The sequence below is a fragment of the Gouania willdenowi genome, unplaced genomic scaffold (genome assembly GCF_900634775.1).
Source record: "Gouania willdenowi unplaced genomic scaffold, fGouWil2.1 scaffold_55_arrow_ctg1, whole genome shotgun sequence".
NCBI classification, from domain to species: domain Eukaryota; kingdom Metazoa; phylum Chordata; class Actinopteri; order Blenniiformes; family Gobiesocidae; genus Gouania; species Gouania willdenowi.
Window position 1 is genome coordinate 1442717 of NW_021145219.1, and position 25422 is coordinate 1468138.

The window sequence follows — 25422 nt, forward strand, 5'->3', positions numbered from 1 at the left end:
AATACGGTGGCCTCAAAAGCTCACAACACACACATTCTGACATTGCTTCGATTAGTTTGGATATTAAATTTTAATTTACCGATCTTTACCAAATTTTGACAATTTAAATCCTAACTGTGAACTTTTGCTGGAAAAATATGGTTGAAGAAGAACAGCGTCATTGGTCAAACATTTTGAGGAAGAGGATCGCAAACTCAAAAAGTAAGTAGCTAGTTGGTGTGATGCTAAGCTAACCGAGCTGTCACACCGAGGCTTATATTCCGTTTTCCTATTTTATTTGTGTTGCTTTACAGGTGAAAGAAGTAAAGAGGAGAATAAAGCAGAGGAAACCGAGCTGTTGACAAAGTATTACTCTGAGTGGAGAGCCAGGCTGGACAAAGAGCAAAGCTATCGGACTGTCCCTCGGTTCTACTACAGGGTAACACACTTTAGTTCTACAATAATCAATATGTGCACATGGAGCAGTCTGTCATACACAGTTATTGCATACACTTTTGGGTTAGTTACATCGTCAATTCTAACAATTACACTTAAACAGCTACAATGCATGCATTGGGTTAAAGCCATCAAATATATCTATGATGCATTAGTAGTAGACAAATAATATATGAAATAATGTTTTATGTATCCAAGTATCTATTGTACGGAAATTGATCCATAGACCCTCGGACTCACACTCCTTTTCACGCTCTCACTCTGGTTCAGTTCTTCCGCATTAGGTCAAGAGGGATAAACACGCTATGGCTGACGGTGGAGGAAGCGAGTCTGGCAGAGATTTTGATTAGTTTTGCCGTTGGAGCGTTGATTCCTTAAAAGATTTTTTGTGCAAACGTGTTGTCAGTCTCCAAGGCAAAAAGACAGATAGCTGCTGAAGCTAATGCTGCACACAAGCTGAAAATTACTGTTTTGCCTGACGTTTCAACATTGACCCAGGTTATGGTCAAATTTTGGAAACATGAATCGGCTGATCAGTGCTGTTCACTAAATCAGAATCAGAAAATAAAGTATGATATTGCCGCAAGCGGCGATAAATCACGCCCTCGCCGCATCGCCTTTGCCGTACCGCTTTGCTCCGCTGCTTTCTAGCATTTTCTAAAAAATTCATATTTTGTCATTTTTGCCCAAAATTCACAGCTCTGCTCTGCAAACACCGTAAAAGTTATCAAAAATCCATGGATAGATTTCGGTGTCCCACTTCTCTAGATGATCTCCTGCGATTTTGAACCCCGTCAATGAAACATGCTAGGAGAAATGCGTTAAAATTTTGCAATTTGCAATATTCAGTTGAATATTCTGGACTTCCTGTATGTTTTTTTGGCGTGGTCTGAAAAACATTTTTTACTTGTCTTGTCATGGTCTACTTCTGTGTCAATTTTCATGATTCTACGATTAATTATTTGTTTTGGCAATTCCTATTTCGTAATGCCTTTTTGACGTATTTGGGGGCGCTGGCCCATTTTTAAAATCGGAAATAGCCAGAAATTTAGAGAAGCGCGCGATTTAATTTTTGAGACTCTACATAATGGTTCAGTGGGTGAAAAGTAGGTGAGTTGGTTCCGACACCGGGAAACAAAGAAGAAAGTAAAAATATTCCAGCCCAATTACAATGTTTCCCACTTTTTGAGTACCATGAACTGTACATTTTTGGAAAGCGCAGAGACATGCCTACAACATGACGAGGGTTCCTGGTAACTGATGGCGTTCGCATAGGCTCCACCCCTTCCCTCGTAGTGTGGCCACTATGAGAGCAAGAGGCCCTTCGCGCTCGGGCCCAAATATATGTGTAGTATAAACGGCAAAGAGCGGTGTATTTAAAAAAAACAACACTAATAATGATAATTATACACACGCAGAAAAAAAGAGCAAGACTAAACAAATAAAATGACCTGTCCATATTGTGCACTTCCTTCAAATTTGTAAATTTAAATAATATAATAGCTGAATAAATATCATCATATGAATCCATGGTTAATGAATGGTGTACCTCATAAATGTACCTTTTCAAAGTGAGAACTCATACTGTAATACCTACCTGGTCCACATCCCTAGTGTCATATAATGGCTAGTTTTTATACATGTACAGTACATGTCTGTGATATGGATCAATAAGTCATGAACACATCAAGATTAGACCAAGTCAAGAAATAGGCGATACAGTATATTCTGTTCTTCTCTGTGTATTTTTCAGTACCACTACCATTAATATATATTTAGTTATAATTTATAATATAATTAATATTCATACTGTTTATTCACACATTCACCTAACCATAGATTATACAAGGCACTTTTTTTTGTGATTCCTCATGCACTTGCAATATATTGGAATGTCAGATAGATTAGGCCTACCTTTATTGGCCAAAAAGTCCGCTGAAAATCTCAGCACGTAACACAAACAGCGTCGTATTGACATTTATATCCCTCTTGACCTATGACCCCCGCCGGTCACGCATGCTCACCAGAGTGTGCTTCCACTGAGCCAGGATAGCCGAGTGATCCGTCCTTCCACTAACGTGGGTTCGAATCTCGCTTTTACCTAAACTGACGAATGAGGAGCACTCCGAATGAATAGACTCTTCATACATTTCTGTATGAATAGCCACAGCCTTTATTTATTCAGACAACTTTTTTTACCACGTATCCTTAAAGAACTCATAAGTGTCACTTGCAGGTGTAGGTGCAGACCCAAATGCATGGATGGAGGCGGAGCTCAGGTGCAATAAACCAATATTTATTGTTCTTTGAGGCATGGTCAGACAAGCAGTGATTTGACACACAGGTGGTCACTTCAGGGAGGCAGAGGTAATCAAAAAACACAAAAAGGAAAACCAAGAACACAGAGCCTGGGTAAACAAGAAGAATCAGAATCAGAATCAGAAATGTTTTATTTGCCATGTACAGTTTTGAGGACAGTACAAGGAATTTGACTTGGTGGTTGGTGCACAAAACAAGCAACAAAAAGAAATAAAAGAAATAAAAACAGAACAACAAAGCACAACCCAGCAACAATAATAATAATAATAATGATAAATATAAAGGATGAGGGATAAATAAAGGATAGATAGAGAATAAAGGATAAATAGGATAAATATAAATATAAATATATATATATACAGTGCAGCAGGTATCAAGCTGGTGGAGGTGGTGATCGGGTGGGGGGGGGGGGGTTCAGTGGGTGACTTGGGGTGTGTTCATGTGGATGGTGGCAGAGGGAAAGAAGCTGTTTTTGTGTCTGGAGGTTCTGGTCCTGATGGACCGAAACCTCCTACCAGAAGGGAGAGATTGAAACAGTTTATGACCGGGGTGGGAGGGGTCGGCCACAATCTTTCCTGCACGCCTCAAAATCCTGGAGGCGTACAGGTCCTGGAGGGAGGGCAGATTGCAGCCGATGACCTTCTCTGCAGAGTGGATGATACGCTGCAGTCTGGCCTTGTCCTTGGCCGTAGCTGCAGCGTACCAGATGGTGATGGAGGAGCAGAGGATGGACTGGATGATGGAGCTGTAGAAGTTCACCATCATCTTTGTTGGCAGACTGAACTTCTTCAGCTGCCGCAAAAAGTACATCCTCTGCTGAGCTTTTTTGATAAGGGAGCTGATGTTCAGCTCCCACTTGAGGTCCTGAGTGATGATGGTCCCCAGGAAGCAGAAGTACTCCACAGAGCTCACTGTAGAGTCTCCCAGGGTGAGGGGGGTGAGGGGGGCTGGGTTCTTCCTGAAGTCTGCTATCATCTCCACTGTCTTTAAAGCATTGAGCTCCAGGTTGTTCTGGCTGCACCAGGACACCAGCCGGTCTGTCTCCCACCTGTAGTCGGACTCGTCTCCATCAGCGATGAGACCGATGATGGTCGTGTCGTCTGCAAACTTCAGGAGTTTGACCGACTGGTGAGAGGAGGTGCAGCTGTTGGTGTACAGGGAGAAGAGCAGAGGAGAAAGAACACAGCCCTGAGGAGATCCAGTGCTGATGGTCCGGGGAGCAGAGATGGTTTTTCCCAGCTTCACGTGCTGCTTCCTGTCAGACAGGAAGTCTGTGATCCACCTGCAGGTGGAGTCTGGCACGTTCAGCTGGGAAAGCTTGTCCTGAAGGAGAGCTGGGATTATTGTATTAAAAGCAGAGCTGAAGTCCACAAACAGGATCCTGGCGTAGGAGCCTGGGGAGTCCAGGTGCTGGAGGATGAAGTGGAGAGCCAGGTTTACAGCATCGTCTACTGACCTGTTGGATCTATAGGCAAACTGCAGGGGGTCCAGGTGGGGGTCGGTGATGTCCTTGATGTGGGAGAGCATGAGGCGTTCAAAGGACTTCATGACCACAGATGTCAGAGCGATGGGTCTGTAGTCATTAAGTCCTGTGATCCTCAGCTTTTTAGGGACAGGAACGATGGTGGAGGCCTTAAAACAGGCTGGTACGGTGCATGTCTCCAGTGAGGTGTTAAAAATGTCTGTGAACACTGGAGACAGCTGATCAGCACAGTGCTTCAAGGTAGAGGGAGAGACAGAGTCCGGTCCACAAGCCTTACGGGGGTTTTGTCTCCTGAAAAGTCTATTCACATCTCTCTCTTTGATGGAGAAAGGTGTCTCTGTAGGAGGGGGGGAGGAGGGGGGGAAGATAGGGGAGAGAGCCTCTGTAGGCAGCTGGGGTGAAACTGTAGCTTTGATGTGGGGGGTGAAGGTGTTGGAGTGAGGCTGGTCAGAGGTGTGAGGGGGGTTGGAGTCAGGTCTGTCCCATTGTCTGTCAAATCTACAATAGAACTCATTCAGACTGTTGGCCAGGCAGAGGTCGTTAGCAGCAGCAGGGGCTCTGGGCTTGTAGTTTGTAATTTGCCTGAGCCCTCTCCAGACAGAAGCCGAGTCATTTGCAGAGAACTGATATTGTAGCTTCTCTGAGTACAAACGTTTGGCTTTTCTCACCTCCTTTTCAAACGTGTACTTCGACTCTCTGTACCTGGCTCTGTCTCCACTCCTGAAAGCGACCTCTTTGTCTGTCCTCAGCCCTCTGAGCTTAGCTGTGAACCAGGGTTTGTCATTGTTATAACTCACCCTGGTCTTTGATGGAATACAGCTGTCCTCACAGAAGCTGATGTAGGACGTCACAGCGTCTGTAAACTCATCCAGAGAACTGTTCGCAGACCTGAAAACATCCCAGTCAGTCCAGTCCAAACACTCCTGGAGTTTCTCCACTGCTTCACTGGTCCATTGTTTAGATTCCTTCACCACAGGTTTACAGAGCTTCAGCCTCTGTCTGTATGAAGGAATCAGATGGACCATCAAATGGTCCGATTGGCCCAGTGCAGCACGGGAAACGGCGTGATAAGCACTGCTTAGTGTGGTGTAACAGTGATCCAGTGTCTTCTCCTCTCTGGTCGGACATTTAATTAATTGTCTATATTTGGGGAGCTGGTGTGAGAGGTTACCTTTATTAAAGTCACCAAGCACAATGATAAAAGAGTCCGGGTAGGTCCGCTCCATGCACAGGATCTGGTCGGCGAGTGTGCGCTGTGCCTCGCGCACATCAGCTGACGGTGGGATGTACACGCCAACCAGGATGAATGAAGCGAACTCACGGGGAGAATAGAAGGGTTTGCTGTTGATAATAAAGGATTCCAGGTGAGGAGAGCAAATGCAGGGGAAAAAAAACACTTGTTGTCGAAACTGAAACCGAGCCAGGGCCTCATTTATAAATGCAGCGTACGTACAAAAGAAAGCGTACGCCACATACAGTGGTATGCAAAAGTTTGGGCACCCTTGTAAATGTTCATGATTTTCCTTAATAAATAATTGGTTGTTTGGATAACAAATTCCAGTTAAATTTATCATATAGGAAACAAACACAGTGATATTTGAGAAGTGAAATAAAGTTTATTCGATTTACAGAAAGTGTGCTAGAATTATTTAAACAGAATTAGGCATGTGCATAAGTTTAGGCACCCTTGCATCTTATTGATTTTAATACTCTTAGCACTAATTATTGGAACTCAAAATTGTTTTGGTAACCTCAGTGATCCTTGATCTCCATACACAGGTGAATCCAATCATGAGTCAGGGTATTTAAGTAGGAAAATTCTAGGTGTTTCCTCTTTGCATCTTCTCTGATTAGTGGCAACATGGGAGCCTCAAAACACCTCTCAAATGACCTGAAAACAAAGATTATTCAACATCATGGTTTAGGGGAGGGATACAAAAAGCTATCCCAGCGATTTAAGCTTTCAGTTTCAACTGTGAGGAACATTGTGAGGAATTGGAAGACCACAGGCACAGTTCTAGTTAAGGCCCGAAGTGGAAGACCAAGAAAGATCTCCGAAAGGCAGCGGCGCAGGATGGTGAGAACAGTCACAGTCAACTCACAGACCAGCTCCAAAGACCTACAACATCAGCTTGCTGCAGATGGTGTCACTGTGCATCGTTCCACTATTCAGCGCACTTTACACAAGGAGATGCTGTATGGAAGAGGAATGCGGAAAAAGCCTTTTCTCTGCACACGCCACAAACGGGGTCGCTTGAGGTATGCTAAAGCACATTTGGACAAGCCAGCTTCATTTTGGAACAAGGTGCTGTGGACTGATGAAACTAAAATAGAGTTATTTGGGCATAACCAGGGGCGTTATGCATGGCGGAAAAAGAACACAGCATTCCAAGAAAAGCACTTGCTACCTACAGTAAAGTTTGGTGGTGGTTCCATCATGCTGTGGGGCTGTGTGTCCAGTGCAGGCACTGGGAATCTTGTTAAAGTTGAGGGGCGCATGGATTCCTCTCAATATCAGCAGATTCTGGAGAACAATGTCCAGGAATCAGTGACAAAGTTGAAGTTGCGCCGGGGCTGGATCTTTCAACAAGACAATGATCCTAAACACTGCTCAAAATCTACTAAGGCATTCATGCAGAGGAACAAGTACAACATCCTGGAATGGCCGTCTCAGTCCCCAGACCTGAATATTATTGAAAATGTATGGTGTGCTTTAAAACGGGCGGTCCATGCTCGGAAACCATCAAACCTGACTGAACTAGAGATGATCTGCAGAGAAGAATGGTCCAAAATACCTCCCACCATAATCCAGACCCTAAGATCAAGGATCACTGAGGTTACCAAAACAATTTTGAGTTCCAATAATTAGTGCTAAGAGTATTAAAATCAATAAGATGCAAGGGTGCCTAAACTTATGCACATGCCTAATTCTGTTTAAATAATTCTAGCACACTTTCTGTAAATCATATAAACTTTATTTCACTTCTCAAATATCACTGTGTTTGTCTCCTATATGATAAATTTAACTGGAATTTGTTATCCAAACAACCAATTATTTATTAAGGAAAATCATGAACATTTACAAGGGTGCCCAAACTTTTGCATACCACTGTATAAGCAAAGTTTGGGATTTATAAAAAAAAACCTTGGACGATAATGTGCGCACCTCCACGACACAACAAGAGAAGGATGAAATTAAAGACAGCTCTGTGAAATTAATAGTTTGTGTGAAATAATCAAACACATTGCACATTCCACAATGCATGTCATATATGAAGAATATATTTGCAAAAACAAAGGAGGAAATAATTATACCGACACCCCAGGGAGTAAGTGACGTGCGTGTGTGTGCGTTTACAAATACAGTTTTACATTAATATTAGTATCAAAATCACATGATCATTGCACAAAACTGCTGATCAATTGGCTGCAACACCTGTAGCTGTTATGAAAAGAAATGCGCACACAATGCATAAAGACACACAGTGGCTAATCTGGCACTGGTGGAGGAGGAGGCGCATGGCAGACTCTGGAGGGAGAGGGTCTATAGAGACCAGCGAGACCTATAGGCAGGACTACCCCGTGAGGGCGAGGTGCTGCGGGAGGGAGGACGGGGCTGCAGTGGGTGGAAGCCGAGGTGCTGCAGAGCGGACGGCCTCAGCCACAGCACCATTGACCAGTAATACCCTGGACTAATGAAAAATATGGTTTTACTTGAAATTAAATATTGTGAATTAAGTATATTTACCAAATGTTACTACCTCTTATTTTTTATCATTTCAAACAAGGAAATATAATTTAATCCAATGTTTCTGGTACACTTAGTGCATCTGTGTGCATCCTCAGCCTACATTCATACGAGGGTGAAGTGTCTTACCCAAGGACACAATGACAGATACCACTGGGGTGACTGCCACCCCACTGTGGCACCTGGAATTATCAGTGGTCTCCCATCCAACTACTAACCAGGCCCAGACCTACTTAACTTCCGAGATCTAATGAGATTGGGCAATGATCTAATGAGTATAGACTGTGCATTTTAAAGGGGACATATCATGCTAAATCCCTTTTTTTAGCCCTTAAATGCATTTTGTTGTATATTTAGAGTGTTCAGAAGTACAGAAAAGTTCAAATTAGTCCCTTCAGGTGCTCTGTTGATATCTTTATATTCTGTTTTGGTCATATTTTTCAATCTGTTTCGATTTTTCGATTCTCTATTATGTTTTTTGAACAATAACGTCACAGTATTTGCAGCGGAACTGCCAAATCGACTCCAGGCCCAACACTTCGAGCAATCCGCCATTTTTATTTCTCGCTTTTATTTTGTAGTCCTAGCTCAAGGATGCCAAAGTTATGAGAGGATAAGTCAAAATGTTTGGTTGTTGGATGTAGTAACCCACACGCTTCATTACACCGTTTCCCAGCATCAGAACCTTTTCAAAGTGCCTGGTTGAGTTTTATTTTTTGCAGAAATGTATCCACATCTGTGGGTAAGGTCATTTTTGTGTGCGCGAAGCACTTCAAGGATGACCACTTCGCCAGTATAAAGAAGGATTTGCCGAAAGACTTTGTCTGATTGAGGGTTCAATTCCTTCTATCTTTGGAGACGACGAACAGAGCACTTTGGTAAGCTGTAAATAACGCTAAAAAGTGTGATAAGACGTCCCTGTCATTGTTTTGTTAGCATTAGCAGTTGCACCGTCTTCATATGTTAGCGCTGTGTGCTCGTTTTAGATCCTTGATGATATGGCCTAGGTGATTTAATTTAAGTCTAAAGTTTTCATTAGTCATTTCATTTTGCCGTTTTTGTCTCCGAAAAGACTGTCTTAAAATGCATTTCGTGATGTTAGCTTGGCGCTAGCGTTAGCTCGGTGCGTGTGTTAGCTCACTTGTTAGGGTTCTGCAGGTTCATCATTTTCATTTTCATCTCGCTCCGCCGGGTCCGACTCTGGCTCGAACATGTAAGGCTGGATGGACAAGTCTTCCGTTGTTGACATTTTGTAAATAAAGTGTGAATAAACATTTTCTGCGCTGCTAAACAATCGTATCTCTTCTTTCAAACTACAAAAATGGCCGAACAGGGTGGAGTTGAACCGAGTGTCACTGCTGCAACCTGGAGAGGGGGCGGGGTATGAAGTGTCTCATTTGCATTTAAAGAGACCGCACCAAAACGAGTTGCTCTCAGAAGGACATCAGAAAAGGGGTAGAAAAGGGGCCTGGGGAGCTATAATAATGAGGAATTCAGACCCAAGCTTTGCAGTTCTGCTTTATATAGACCACAACTGTATGATTTATATGTAAAAAGGAAGGATTTAAAAGCATGATATGTCTCCTTTAACTGCTGCAGGAGCCCCTGCCTATAATCTACTCATTTCCCCCTAGTGGCCGGTCAGCAAACACCAGGGGTGTACTTACACTTTAAAGCTGCAGTTTGTAAGGTTTTTTTGGCATCATTTGGTCAAAAAGCCATGATCATCTTTGAGCATTTTGTAATCCAAAGTGTTCCGAGTGGACAGTGAATCTCATCTCCTTCTCATAGCCCATGCATGAAGTTTATAAATGCAGGAGTGTGATGCTGGATGTCAGCTAATCAGAGATCTTTCTACAAACACATGTGCTCCATGAGCTGTTTTGGGCATTTCTATTGGCTGCTCGACTGAAGTCAGGCGCGTTCATGGACACTCCAGCACAATTCCCCATAACAGCGTAAGTTACTCTGCAAATCAAGCGGAAAAAGGCAGACCGAGGTGAAGAAGCAACAGAATAAAGTCACAAACACTGAGGAGGAACATATTTTTTTACTTTGCGTCCTCGCAGACCTCCATGACTGCGGAGGGTCCGCCGTACACACACACTGGCTTCAAAGGGAGAATGAGAACAGACTTGACAAATCGAGTGTCAGAGTCTCTAAAACACCAGAAAAATCTCCACTGACACAAGATAACGTCCCTACATTTGTCACTAGGGATGGAAATCGAAAGCCGGTTCTAGGTAATCCAATTCCTAGGAATCGTTAGTTGGCTTGCCTGTCAATTCCGCTTATCGGTTCCTCTTACGTCGCAAATACGCAACGATAAACTCCTCCAGGTCCTGTATATTGTGTGTTTATGCTAGCTCCAAGTGAAGGTCCTTCCACCCTATAGTTTGCTGTCCATTGCGGAGAATCCACCTCCTCTCCCCACAGCTCCGCTGTCCTCCGTGCTGTGTTTGTAGCGTCTCTGTTGCTATGCTAATGACTTCCGGGTTCTGTACACTCGTGCTAAAGTTGCTTCTTGCACTGATTTCTCTTCCGAAAACAACAAACTTCCACAAGAACACACATCTCGGCTAAAGGCTAAACTAAATCTTTACCGTTTAAATACATAACAAGTGCTGCTGTACTTTTGGTCATGTTCTTTTTTTACAGAATAATTATTTGTTTTATGTCTGAATTAGTTTTGGATCAAGTTGTTCAAGTTCAAAAGGAGAACTGTAAATATTCTCAAATGTTTGTAGCCAAAATGTATCATATGTTGTAATAATAATTATTTTTTGATAATAATCAATTTTATATTGAGCTTTTATATATGCAATTATTCAGCGAAAACAATCTATACCTGGTGAATTAAAAGAGAGCTGATATCCCTGCAAGAAATTAAAGAGACAATGATAATATAATACAGAGTTAAAGCAAATAAATACATTTGTATTATTTAATTCCCTCACCCAATGAGAATCGGTAAGGAATCTAATCAATTATCAATTCCCATCCCTATTTGTCACTAGTCTCTGTTGAAAAAAAGTTGCTAAGATCGTTCGCAAAACATACTGGTAAAGGAGATTGAGTTTTGGTTTCAAAACGGAGCGGAGAGAGGATTCTACAAACTGCAGCATTAATATTTATAATAGGGAAAAAAGATGTATCACTTTGAGAAGCAACAGTTCATGAATAAAAGTGACAATAGTGATTTTGTTCGATTGCAGCTCCCTGCAGAAGATGAGGTGTTGCTTCAGAAATTGAGAGAGGAATCCAGAGCGGTGTTTCTTCAGAGGAAGAGCAGAGAACTGCTTGATAATGAGGAATTGCAGGTAAGACAACCATGCGTTGAATATTCTTTTGCTTAAAGTAAAGCATGGATTGCATGAGGTTCGGGCTGCACCATATTGGAAAAAAAGTGACATTTAGATTTCTTGAAACCCTACGATATTGCAGTTGTAAGGTTTTCTCTACCTTCTTTCCCAGTTATTTTAATTGAACAGCTGTTATGCTGCACTGCTGCCATCTTGGGGACAATTAGCCTGCACTAATCTCCACATCCGCTCTATGTTAGTAAAACTTTGAGTTCATGAGTGCATCACTCTTCCCACAACTTCAATCAAGGTTTTTCTGAACATTTGGTTCACTGAGATGTCCAGTGGCTATGCCAGTTCAGTCATCCCACCAGGGATGATGGTCGGTAAACAGTTTTGCCTCCTGAGAGCAACATTCACTGAACAAATGTGTGCATGAGGTCTTTGCTCACTCAGGTGGAAACTATCTTTATGTTTTGCTGTAGAACTTGTGGTTTCTGCTCGATAAGCACCAGGTGGCACCGTTGAGTGGAGATGAGGCCATGATCAACTATGAAGCCTACCTGAAGGTCGGAGAGGAAGCTGGGCCTAAGAGCAAGTAAGTAACCACTATCAGGACAGGTGCAGAGGTGTTGACAATGCTTAGATTAGGTGAATGGTGAGAAATTCTTCTGCCACCTTTACTTTTCTATGTACTTTTGTTTATGTAAAAAAAAAACCTTAGAACAATGATTGTGTATTTGCAGCTGGTTCTGGGTCAGTGTCAGCCCAGCGTCTTTTTGAACCGTCAGTAATGTTAACTTAAAAATTGGGGTGTGATGTATGAGTTACAAACTTTGAAGTTCACAAACAAAGCATTTTCTCTCAATACATGGTTGTAATTATTCTTAATGACTGTCAAGTGTTTAATAAAGCAACTATTTTTGTTTAGGAAATTTTTTACATCAAGAGTGTACGCCAAGCTGTTCCACAGCGACCCATATGGCAGGATTTCCATCATGCAGTTCTTTAACTATGTCATGAGAAAAGGTCTGAATTTACTCACATTGGACCTCCCCTGACTTTCAATTTTTTGTGTGAAGATATGGTACCCTGAATAATCCCATTATCGTATTTAAGTTACTGTATTTCCTCTCTCTGTTAAAGATATATTGTCTATTGACACTAACACTAAAGTTTTTCAAGAGTAAGTTTTTAACACTTGTTAAAGTTAACACCTTTACTCTGCTTATATCTATGCACCCTGAAAGTAAAATATCTGTAATTAACATATTTTCTTTCCCTCTGCCTACGTCTAATATCTTTTTGGTTCAAGTGTGGCTGCATCAGACCAGAATCGGCCTGAGCCTTTACGACGTAGCAGGACGGGGCTACCTCAGAGAGTCTGTAAGAATCACACTTTCATCTTGCTTTACTATTTCATGCAAACATGTTTTCATTTTAAGCATCATGAAAATATGCCCACTCAAAGTTCTTATAAGCCAAAATACGGAGATTAGGGGTGCTTCCATCTTGCAAATTTGACATCATTTGGAACCAGAGTCTGTTCAGTAAGGTCCGGCAGGAGGAGCCCTGGTAACATGCCCCACCCATATAAGTATCTTTCCCGCTGGAAATTCTACCAACATGTTGTTCAGATCATAGAGGTTAGTACAAATCCATGATATATTTCAACTCAAATAACGTACTCTATTTAAAAATGAAGAAAATCACGCCTCTTGGCTTTCCTTCACAACATAACTGCTATTCACAAAGATAGCTACGCAAGACCCGAGGCTGTCAATCATTGTCATATATGACGTGAAATCCCGTTAATCAACCTCGAATAACCTTTAATTAAATAACCTTAATTTAAAACAAACTTTACAGAAAAATGAGCACTTGAACACAATATTTAGTGATAATAATTAATGATCACGGCAGAGTTAGGTTTGGACGAGTATTTTAACTTTACAGTTTGACCCACATCCCTTCCGTTAACATTGAGGAGGTGGGGTTTATGACCTATACTGCAGCCAGTCAGCCGGGGGAGCTCTTAAAAAATAGCTTCACTCCATCGGGGAGCTTGTCCTGTCCATTCTTTTTACAGTCTATGGTCTAGACTTAGAGTGGAGTGTGTCTGCTCTGACTGGCAGCTACGATCACTGTGGCTGCTTGTGTGAATTTTGTGGTGGAGGAGGGGATTACGGCAGCACCCGCTGCTGTGACGACGGTAACTAGAGAATGATGCATGCTTTGATGTAAAACATCAGAAAACTCTCCAATAACCTAAGATAAAGTCCCTTTCTACATTTGTCACTAGTCTCTATTGAGAAAAAAGTTGTGAAGAGCTCAACAGTTATGTGCGTTTAAGAGGATACCGGTAAGGGACAATAGGTTTCGAAACATGGAGGGAAAGTGTAATTGTTTCTATTCAAGTCTCACAATTCTACATACTGCAGCTTTAAGTGCTGATTTTTTCTTTTATGAAGGATCTTGAAAACTACATCCTGGAGCTGATTCCCACTCTACCTCAGCTAGATGGGCTGGAGAAATCCTTCTACTCTTTCTATGTCTGCACGGCTGTGCGCAAATTCTTTTTTTTCTTGGACCCACTTCGAACTGGTAAGTTTGAACTCTGAATCGCACTCAATACCTGAGGCCTCATTTATAAACTGTGCCTAGCAAAGATGCATAAGGACATACCCCCAGAAAGTATGGGATTTATCAACTTGTACTTGTGTGTAAATTCAAGCATAACTCTTTCCATGTATACAGACAAAACATAGAGGTCAAACAGTGAAACTAAAAAGAAAATGCACTCAGGGCCCTAGTCTCCCATGCGCGTAAAAAAGAAGAGCCGCACAGCTGCGCGGATTCTGGCAGTGCAGATTCTGACCGTGCAGGACTCTCCTCCTCGACTTAAGCATGTCACTACATGCCTTAATTCTACATATGCGTTCTGGGTGGAGCAGCCCTTAAATGTGGGTGTCAAATCCGGGTTTACACGTATTCTCTCATCAATTTAAGCACAGTTCCCTCTATGCGCTTCTGAGGCAGGAATAAGTTTAGTGCCCCTTTGTAATCTGTTTAAATGAGGAATGTTGCTAACTGCTGACTACACTGACGTTTCCTTATCGACTAGTCAACTAGTCTATTACACAAGGTTCTTCTGAAACGGTTTAAGAAAAACACAAATAATTTACAAGATCAAAACATTGTCTTTATAAATATTGTGTGCATTTTATTATTATCTGAAAACATCCTTTGTATAACTAGTAATTAGTTTAAATACTAGTGAGATGTGCACACTGTGAGGTAGACGAGTAGCTGAACACTGTTGAACATCAAGGTATCTCTTAAGTGATGAATCAAATCAAACTGAAAATAATCCAATAAGCACTGGAATCAATGTGTGATATTTCCAAGCATTTCCTTAGTTTAAAGCCTACAAATAATTGGACAATAATCAGTACAACTGGCAGAATCAATATCATTGAAAATAATTAATGTGATCAACAATCACAAACTATGGCAACTATACAAAAAGCAACACAATAAACAAATCATTTATCAGAGTTGCAGTTCATCTCTTAATAATACATATTTTGAGCATCACATTTTAATTCCACAGGGAAATGGAGAATGAGAGAAGTGTGGGATATCTTCCTGTTACTGAATATAAAGTAAAACTTTGACTACTTAATGATATAAACGGAACAGCCATCATTAGTCTCCAATAAAATACACGTACATTTTATTTCAATGTGTCTGACAGGTTTTTTTAAGTGACTTCTTGATTCAACAATCCAGGCCCTCGCCTTTTTGGTGCCCTTGGTTAAATTACAGTGGGGCAAAAAAGTATTCAGTCAGCCACCAATTGTGCAAGTACTCCCACTTAAAAATATGAGAGAGGCCTTTAAATTTAATTGGTAAATCCCTCAGTAAAATAAGTATTTGGTCACCTACAAACAAACAATATTACTGGCTCTCACAGACCTGTAACTTATTCTTTAATAGGCTCCTCTGTCCTCCACTCGTTACCTGTATTAATGGTACCTGTTTGAACTCGTTATCAGTATTAAAGACACCTGTCCACAACCTCAAACAGTCACACTCCAAACTTCACTATGGCCAAGACCAAAGAGCTGTCAAAAGACACCAGAAACAAAATTGTAGACCTGCACCAGGCTAGGAAGACTGAATCTGCAATAGGTAAGCAGCTTGGTGTGAAGAAATCAACCGTGGGAGCAATTATTAGAAAATGGAAGACATACAAGACCACTAATAATCTCCCTCGATCTGGGGCTTCACACAAGATATCATCTCATGGGGTCCAAATTATCACAAGAACCACATGGGGGGACCTAGTGAATGACTTGCAGAGAGCTAGGACCAAAGTAACAAAGGCTACCATCAGTAACACATTACGCCGCCAAGGACTCAAATACTGCAGTGCCAGAAGTGTCCCCCTGCTTAAGCCAGTGCATGTCCGGGACCGTCTGAAGTTTGCTAGTGACTGTTTGGATGATCCAGAAGAGGATTGGGCGAATGTCATATGGTCAGATGAAACCAAAATATAACTTTTTGGTAAAAATTCAACTCGTCGTGTTTGGAGGAGAAAGAACTTTATACCTACTGTAATGCACGGGAGTGGTAACATCATGCTTTGGGGCTGTTTCTCTGCAAAGGGACCAGATGACTGATCTGTGTAAAGGAAAGAATGAATGGGGCCAAGTATCGTGAGATTTTGAGTAAAAACCTCCCTCCATCAGCAAGGGCATTGAAGATGAAACGTGGCTGGGTCTTTCAGCACGACAATGATCCCAAACACTTCGCCCGGGCAACAAAGGAGTTGCTTCATTAGAAGCATTTCATGGTCCTGGAGCGGCCTAGCCAGTCTCCAGATCTCAACCCCATAGAAAATCGTTGGAGGGAATGGAAAGTCTGCTCTAGAGGAGATCTGCATTGAGGAGGCGAAAATACCAGCAACAGTGTGTGAAAACTTACAGAAAACATTTAACCTCTGTCATTGCCAACAAAGTGTACATTACAAAGTATTGAGATGAACTTTTGTTATTGACCAAATACTTATTTTCCATCATAATTTGCAAATAAATTCATTAAAAATCCTACAATGTGATTTTCTGGATTTTTTTTCTTCTCATTTTGTCTCTCATAGTTGAGGTAAACCTATGATGAAAATTACAGGCCTTTCATCTTTTTAAGTGGGAGAACTTGCACAATTGGTGGCTGACTAAATACTTTTTGCCCCACTGTACATAATTAAACATTTCAAGAAAAAAGGTTTTCCAGTAATAAATACTTAACTGAAACATCTCAACCACAGGGGCTGGGTTTACGTAATTTTCTAAAATTTAGAATAATACAATACAACACCTACAGGTATAGTGCAAAATCCAAAAGCAATGCAAAACAGTGCAATCAAAAGTTAAAATAAGATGTAAGAGTTTCAGTACAAGGACATTTGTACTTTCCTGTTTGGCTTTACTAGTCAGTAACACAAATCTTAAAACCAGCCTCTGTTGCCTGTCGGTAAGGCCGGTCCTGCAACAATCATAATGGTAATCAAGCCTGAGTGTGGCCTGTGAAACTAAACTCAGATTTATGAAGACACGAAATTACGGGCCATTACTTTTTCACATCGGGTCAGATGGGTTTGGATTTCCTTCTCCCTCCTTAATTGAGCATAGGGTAGGAGTTATGAAAAAAATAAACATTAATTTTAAGTCTTTTAATGAAGAGTTTGAAACCAAAAAGAATGAGCACATCTCTCAATATTGCCTTGAAAAGGCTGTGTGCTGCATTTTGTACGTCAAATGATGCTGATGCGCGTTCTCGACGGGTTGGAGAGGCGTCCACTCTGCCGAAGTTAAAGAAGAAGTCGAAGAAGATGGCTTGGAGACTGAAAGAAGACAAGCGAGTAAATAAATAACCGTGTCACAGCATCAGCCACTCTGCTGTTAATGCTTCACGTGCGCTGATGACTGCAGTTACTACAATGGCCATCGTGTCACTATGGAGTCTTATTTCTTGATCCTGCCTCATGCTCCTTTGATAAATAAAATCATTATTTGGAAACTGCATTTTTGTTGGCTTTGTGAGATATTAAAATTTGTTTAATTATCCGAAACATTTAAGTGTGATAAATATGCAAAATAATCAGGAATCAGCACTGTACATGGTCAATTGGAGGCATTTTCTAATGCTAATGAGCCTGAGCATGCATGAGTTAGTTTAGAACAGGTGGGATTTATCAACACATCTCACTTACTGGGGTGCGTACGACTGATGTTTGCGTGTTTGATAAATACAGATGTTTTTCTTGTACTTATGCACATTCTAGTTCTAGTTCAAGTTTCAGTCCTACAAAAGAATTTAGAACCTGTTCTTTGTACAGGTTGTTAAGTTTGGCCCTGAGGACTAAAAATACAGTTTTCTGTCCAGTTTAGATGGTAGATACATTATCGGCACTGAATTGATAGCATACTGTATAAACATAATGAAAACTTTTATTAGAATCAATTTATTTTTAAACTTTTGTTGTATGAACAAAAAAAGCAGCTAATTAACATTTTACACAAAAAAATACTTGTAAACCCGCAGATTAAATGTACATGCAGCATCTGTGATTTTATTTTGGTGCCATAGCCAGTTCTGAATGAGTTGATGAATCTCACGCTCCCAAAAATTTTCAATGTGTACAGCAGCCCTGTAAAAAAAAATACTATACTATTGAGGATTAGATCCATCATACAGGTTTTCTCAATTTTGGCTGTAATATAAAATTTGATATGTGGTCTCTTTTCAGGAAAGATTAAAATCCAAGACATCTTAGCCTGCAGTTTTCTGGATGACCTATTGGAGGTAAACTGGACACCCACTCATATGGTTTAGTGTTTGATGGTGAAGCCTATGGAAAGTGGAGGCATTTTAAGTAACCCTTGATTAAACAGAGATCCACAGGGAAAACAGCTTTTGAAAACTGGTAAACTGTGCTTTAGGTTTAGAATGTTGAAAATTCAGAATGATGTTAAAAGCATTCGTCTCACACGTAAGATCTAGTATGTTCTAATTCCTGGTATTTAGTATCTTTGCTTTTCACCTATATTTTCTCTCCGAACGTCTCACCCCTTTGTTCCCAATGTGTTGCAAGCTGAGGGACGAAGAGCTGTCTAAAGAGAGTCAGGAGTCTAACTGGTTTTCAGCCCCATCAGCATTAAGAGTGTATGGTAAGAGCCTGGAGGTCCTCTACTGTATATATTACATGTCTATGCCCCAACACATTACAAAAAGTACCAATGTTAATTTTGTCAAGGATTTTGTTTAATCATGTAGTCTTCACTCACAGTCACATTTTAATCTTTTAGTTTAGTTAATTTTTTTACAAAGGTAGTCCATGGAAATTAGTTTTAGTTTTAGTCTAATTTTAGTCTGTCTTCTTTTTTCTAATAATTTGACATTTTTGTTATACTGTAATATATTTTGCAAAACTAGATTTTTTAAGGTTGCAAAAACTTTTATTGAAAGCATACATTTAACTCATTTAAACAAAAAATGTGCCATGTTACTCTTGTATAATTTAAAAAAATTACCAAGGCCTGTTAGAAAAAGTTGTTTATTCTCTGTATACCGTGATTTCCGGGCTACAGAGCGTTGTATTGGCCACATTCCAATAATTAAGCAATTTTCCAAGAAGAATCCACACAAAGGCCTCGTCGTCACGAAGGCCACACTCTATTGGCTGATGAGAGTGCCCTTTAGACAACTCGGCCAATCAGAACGGGCAGGTAGGCGGCCTACTATCGCTTTAATGGAGTTTTCAATGGAGCCTATTCTGATAAAGTTTCAACTGACAAGTTTCCTTCTCCACATGAAGTCTTTTTCTCACTGCCTCACATCTATTAATTTACAGATTTTTATGGTCACTTTTTACTGGAACCAGACTGACGCACTGCTTCATCTGTTCTTCTACGTGCACTACTGCAGCACAATCACATCGAGGTTTCTGATCTCTCCTTTGTCTCCGTCTGTCAGTTCTCCTTACATAAGCTTCTCCATCAGCTTCAGAGTCCAGAGCATTCATTGCTCCTAAACAAACCTAATGCAGTGATTTAACAACTTTATGCTGGTAATTGTTTCCTTCTATTACAAACTGGCTGGCTTTTACTATATCCAGGGCTACTGCAGCTCTCTCTCTCTCTTTCTTATTTTGTGACAACTTGAAACCTGCATCATATGCATTTCTCTGTCTATGCCATGATGGTGTGTGCATGATGAAATGACTGATCGGAATGATTTAGTGGGTGCGCCAACGATTTAATGTAAATGGTATCATTTGTCCATCTCGGGGGTTTTATACTAAAGTTGGATAAATGCATCCAGGATAAATGAGAATTAAATGGTAAATGGACTTGATTTTATATAGCGCTTTATCTCCACACTGAAGCAGTCTCAAAGCGCTTTACATATCAGCTCATTCACCCAATCACTCTCACATTCACACACCAGTGGGACAGGACTGCCATGCAAGGCGCTAGTCGACCACTGGGAGCAACTTAGGGTTCAGTGTCTTGCCCAAGGACACTTCGACACATAGTCAGGTACTGGGATCGAACCCCCAACCTCTCGATCAGAAGACGACCCACTACCACCTGAACCATGGTCGCCCTGGCTTAGACAGTCTGTTTGGTGCTATCATGGATAAACTGGTTGCATTTTTGCTGAGGCAGAATAAAGAGACAAATAAGTGAAACCAGGTGTGGATGTTTAAGATTAGTGGGTGTTCACAGTTTAAGAAGACCATGAATTCGACCACAGAATCACTGATGAAAGTCTGGATCACTGACACACAGCTTCGTGTACACCTGCCCAATAATGTATGAAGAAATGAAAGACATGATACGGAAAAAAGGCAACAGCAGCACTGCTCAAAAAGTAGAGAGAGAAAAGCTGGCAGACATAATGCATAAGTAGCCCAAACATGTAGAATAAATAAAGTGAACTACTATAGTTACAGTAGGAGGAGGTGGAGCTGATCACTTTTCTAAATCACTGATTATTAAATGTATTCTTTTTTTAACGTTTCTCATAGAATAGAGTAGATTAGAATATACCTTCATTGATCCTCCAGAGGTGAAATTCACAAAAAAAAAGGGAAATTGCATTGCCCGCGACTCGTAATCTGGTCTCCTTCTGGGAAGCAAGAACTCTACCACTTAACCACCAATGTAATGAACCACAAAACTGCATGTTACTGTGGTTATGTGACCTATACGTATAAATAAGCTTTAAGTATATTTATTTATAACATTCACTGGGTTAACACTGTGTTAATCTAATACACCCTTATTGTACTACCTATTGCAACACATTGCTTTTAATAATCACAAGGCCTGAAGAAAACATCTGTGTCTGCTTCAAGAAAGGCTTTTCATTCTGTTACTTTTCTAGTTTTGTAGGTTGTTTTTCATTAATATTGGCTTTGATTTGTGTTTTTCAGTATTTCTTGTTTTCTCATGGATGTGTGTCTGTGTCCACAGGCCAGTACCTGAACTTGGACAAGGACCACAATGGCATGCTGAGCAAGGAGGAACTGTCCCGTTATGGCACTGCCACACTTACCTCAGTGTTTTTGGACAGAGTGTTTCAAGAGTGTCTCACCTATGATGGGGAAATGGTATTTTCTCACATTATTGGATTTTTTTGGCTGTAGTTATGAGGGAAAGAAAGCAGATGATTCTTTATCAACTGCTAGCATTCAATGACATTCTCTCAATGCAAAATTTATCATCAGCAGATCTTTGTCTTGATGTTAATTAAACTGTATTGGCAAGAATATACAATACATTTTTCTTCTTAGTAAAAAATCCTACACAATAACTTTGACTTATAGTCAGGGTCAACACTTTGTACCTCAATACACCTGAAGGTAGTACATCACATCCACATATACATGAATTATCACTTCCACAGTAGCAGCATATTAAAAAACATGGAGAAACACTTTAACGGAAAAATAAGAAGTTTTGAAGGACACGTAAAAGTAATGGTTAGAAATGTGTCACCAACACCTGTTTATTCTGTTCACCATCACATATATAGAAATAAATAAATAGAGAGAATACCAGAGGGTACATTGTAGTAAAAATTATTTAATACAATGTTTCTTACAAGATCAGGAGCCTCACTTATAACCGTTGGGCACACACAAAACGGGGCATAAAGATGGGCTCGACACTTCCCACTCAAACTTTGTGATTTATAAAAAATAACCAGCGTACGAATGTGCACACAGGTTTATTAACTCTGACTCACAGTACGAGCGTTTTGGAGACGCAGAATTACTATTGCAACAACACATCATCAGTAGGGTAGAACTAACCTGTCTCACTGAGTGATTTGAAGCCAGATCCATCTCATCCTTCTAATGTCCTCATATCAGAGTACGTATATGACCTAAGCCTCCCGTTTTTTAGATGTGTTCCTTCAATTTGGTGAGACTTTAAGTCAATGTATGCATAAATGTTCGCATTAAGACTATGGGTGAAACTGAATTTTAAGGTATTTTGAACCTTAAAATGTGCATACAATCATTCAACAATCTGACAAACTTGGTGCACAATTGCATCAACACATGATTAATTTATCCTGACGCACAGCAGTGTTGGAACAGAGTGCACCCCCAGACTGTGTTCTTTATCAACCTGCATAGTGCGGAAGCTGGACCGATACCTCTCTGAAATGAGGAGATACAAATGGAAAGGTGTAACGCAGTGTGGGCTCAGGTGTATACTGTCCCCCACCTGTCGCAGACACACTATGACATATGCCTCTGACTGCTTTTTCTTCACCTTAGTGTGCTTTTGTTCTTTTAGTAATGCAACTACTGCTACCACCAAATTTATAATATACTTTTTCTGGCCTCTATCGCTCACAAGCACTTCTTCCTCTTTCTGAATTTAATTTTCCTTTTCTTTTGTGTCAGGATCATGTGTAAATGTCCATTGGTCAGCAAGGTCATTTAGATGGAAAAACCATCCATGACCTCCTTTGCATTTACCATTAATGGAATAATGTGGGTGTGTCGTGGGCGGTATGAGATTAATTCACCTGTGGAACCTTATAGATTGATTTTTGCCAGATTCTATTTAAGTATGAATTATTTTATAATTGAGGCCACTGGTTCTTGTGTTTTTAAATTGTGGGTTTTGTATTTCAGTCATTGCAGTATTTAAATTACATGAATGCTTTTTCTCTCTTTGCTCAGGACTATAAGACATATCTGGACTTTGTGTTGGCCCTAGAAAACAGGAAGGAGCCTGCTGCGTTACAATACATTTTCAAACTTTTGGACATGGAGAATAAAGGATACCTCAATGTTTTTTCGCTCAACTACTTCTTTAGGGTATCAACTGTTTAGCATTCACTCAAACAAAGACTAAATCCTTAATTGAGACATTGATTTATTTATTTTTTTGCATTTTTTTTTTTAATTTTTCAGGCCATTCAGGAGCAGATAAAGCTACATGGTCAGGAGCCTGTTTCTTTCCAGGATGTCAAGGTAACACTCCGATGTAGTCAATTTTTTTAATCATTCAATCAATTGATTGTGAGCAGCGTCTTGGATACAAGGTGACATTTACTCTAAAAAGCACTCTATGCAAGTATAGTCTCTAAAGTTTATTACATTGGCCTTCAGCATAATTAGCTCAGGGAATGTGGAAGACAGAACACTTCAATCTATGAACACCTCTTATTAAAGTAATTTTTTGGAAGGTAAAACCTGTTGATGTTGCTACTTAATTTACGGTCACATTTGAATCATGTTTACTCTCAGGATGAGATATTTGACATGGTGAAACCCAAAGACCCCTACAAGATAACACTCCAGGATCTGGTCAACAGCTGCCAGGGTGACACAGTTGCAAGCATCCTGATTGACCTTAACGGCTTCTGGACCTACGAAAACAGGGAAGTGCTGGTTACCAATGATAGTGATGTCAGCAACACAGCAGACGTGGATGACACATGAGGGTGAGAGCAGAACTGAATGTGGGAGGCACTGCACTCTGATGGACAATGACACTTTCTGTGCTGTTGACAGAACTCTAGTGGTGCTGCACTACTGACATCAGGTTACTACAGAAAAAACTTGACTTGTATCACTGTATTTTTTTAAATGAATGTTGTTAAATATAATGCTAGCTAATTACAAGAATAAGGTAAGAGAAGAGAACTTACCAGTAATAGAGACAAATAGAAAATAAACAGTTTGTGTGTAATCATTATGGGTATGAGACTATGCGTGGGCATGTAATTAAAAGTCCAATAATTAATTTAGGATCTTTTCTATCTCAATGTTCCAAGATCACAGGAGGATGGCTTCAGACAGGTTGTCGGCTCAATCAAGTAGCAGGCTGTGAGTTCTGGATGGTAAAGATGCAATGGACACAGCCTATTGAATTTCTTCTCCTTATGGTAGAATTGTTTCACTTGTGAGGTGATGGCCTACTTCGTGATGCCTCACGCCCATTTGTGCTGAGTCTTGCTGGGAAGGGAGTGGACTTTGTTGCAGAATGCGCAAACATTAAAGAATTAAATGTCTTGCTCGCCGTAGCAAGACTTTGTCTCACAAAAATATATTTAAAAGGCTTAGGATACTCTACAGCCGGGAGACACTGGCGTCTAAGGGTGTGGTTAGGCTTGGACTTCTAAATCCAATGTAACGTCATACTTGGGCCATCCTATCTAATCTTGAACTAATTAATAAAGAACATAGATCGTGTTTCATAGATGTACATAAAACGTGTTTTCAGACAGTGGGAGGAAACCCATGTATCCATAGAAAATCTGTTTACTCAAGCAGAATACAGTATATAAACGTCTAATTTCATCTGGGAGACAGTATGAATTACGGGTACTTGAGTGAGTAGCATGTTGTCCATAAATTAAAAAAAAGATGTCCCTAGCGTACTCAAGATTATTGAAATTAAAAAACTTCAGAGACACAAAAGGATAAAATAATGTTTGTTGTCTTCATAGAAGCTCTCTGCTTGTTCATGTGTACAGTAAAAGTAAACAAAAGCATTCTCATATCTGTCAGGTGTAATCATTTTGGTAACAATTGCCCTCATATTCAAATAAAACTTGACCTAATTCTACTTCCTGCTGCTGTAGATTAAGCTGATCATTTTGTGTGATTATAGAAACGGCAGTTTTTCAGGTGTAGTTAAAAAACAAATACTTTTAATCTTAATTTGCAATTTTGATACAATTAAAATAAACTATTTTAACTGTAAAGGTTTTGCCCCCACGGTTTTGTACAGATTGCTTGAAAAAAGAAAGTAGTATTGGCTGCTACTAAGGGGACACGATGCAGTAAAATAATCTTAAAAGCTGGGAATTATTTTTTGTTTAGATCAAAATGTTCTGTGTATAGGTTTTCTTGATATTGCTTTTCTTATAACCTTTCAATTTCAGGGGAAAATGAAATCATACCAATAGTAATATATATATATGCATTTTTATATACAATATGTATATTTTGAATAGTACAAGTCATTGCAGTTTTTTAGAATTAAACTACCAATATTATATTTCTGTCAGTGCAAGGTGTCATCTTGTTTGATAAATGTTGGGGATTTGTTTAACATACTTCTCTTTTTAAGTCGATAAAACAGATGCAGCCATGACAATAGTTGCTTTTTCCTGAATGTGTTCCAAAGTCTTCTTTTCAGAAGTAAAAAAAGAAAAACAGTTTTGGGTTACAGTACATAGGGCTCTGCCTGCTGATAGATGGGTGGAACAAAGGCAGGAGGCTGGTGGGAGTGTTCAGGATGGCAGAGGAGATGGGACTCTGTTACTCTCCGTCTTCCTTAGCGGCTCTGGCGCCAGCTCAAAGCTGATGTTTACAAAGGAGGCTGCAGACGGCTCAGGCTGCTCCACAGTAGCAGCTGAATCCTCTCCTCTCTGCTGCTCCACAAACCGTAGCTCTGCTTCCTCAGCCAGACGGTTCTCCTCCTCTTCCTCCTCCTCCTGAGAAAAAAGACAGACAGAGGTGACATTTGTTCTCCAAGTCTAGCCTCTGTGTGAGTGACTTCATGATGCAACTTTCACTGGAGTAATTAATAAAG

General features: G+C 40.3%; 2 protein-coding genes across 3 annotated transcripts in view; one reads left to right on the forward strand and one right to left on the reverse strand.

Annotated features, from left to right (window-relative positions):
• On the forward strand, positions 1–23625 carry ppp2r3c (protein phosphatase 2, regulatory subunit B'', gamma). Of its 2 annotated transcripts, XM_028442530.1 has the most exons (13): positions 1–201; positions 294–418; positions 11201–11305; positions 11773–11885; positions 12219–12316; positions 12603–12673; positions 13759–13891; positions 18099–18154; positions 18444–18519; positions 20830–20966; positions 22557–22694; positions 22791–22850; positions 23127–23625. In XM_028442530.1, the coding sequence occupies exons 1-13, from the start codon at positions 138–140 to the stop codon at positions 23319–23321; spliced, it is 1371 nt and encodes a 456-aa protein (XP_028298331.1). In that variant the 5' UTR covers positions 1–137; the 3' UTR covers positions 23322–23625. The 2 variants fall into 2 exon arrangements, with proteins under 2 accessions (XP_028298331.1, XP_028298332.1); XM_028442531.1 differs by lacking the exons at positions 22791–22850; positions 23127–23625 and adding an exon at positions 18940–19291.
• fam177a1 (family with sequence similarity 177 member A1) overlaps positions 21334–25422 on the reverse strand; it is a 21425-nt gene continuing 17336 nt past the window's right edge. The window contains exon 5 of the mRNA XM_028442532.1: positions 21334–25324. Coding sequence (XP_028298333.1) covers positions 25121–25324 — 204 coding nt within the window. The 3' untranslated portion in view covers positions 21334–25120. The remainder of the gene's footprint in view (positions 25325–25422) is intronic.

What these genes read in the sequence shown, in the direction of transcription:
- ppp2r3c (XM_028442530.1), top strand. Translation starts at nt 138, where the DNA reads ATGGTTGAAGAAGAACAGCGTCATTGGTCAAACATTTTGAGGAAGAGG. An exon ending in TTGATAATGAGGAATTGCAG is followed by an intron (nt 11,306 to 11,772) that starts GTAAGACAACCA and finishes GTTTTGCTGTAG; the next exon opens with AACTTGTGGTTTCTGCTCGA. An exon ending in GGGGCTACCTCAGAGAGTCT is followed by an intron (nt 12,674 to 13,758) that starts GTAAGAATCACA and finishes TCTTTTATGAAG; the next exon opens with GATCTTGAAAACTACATCCT.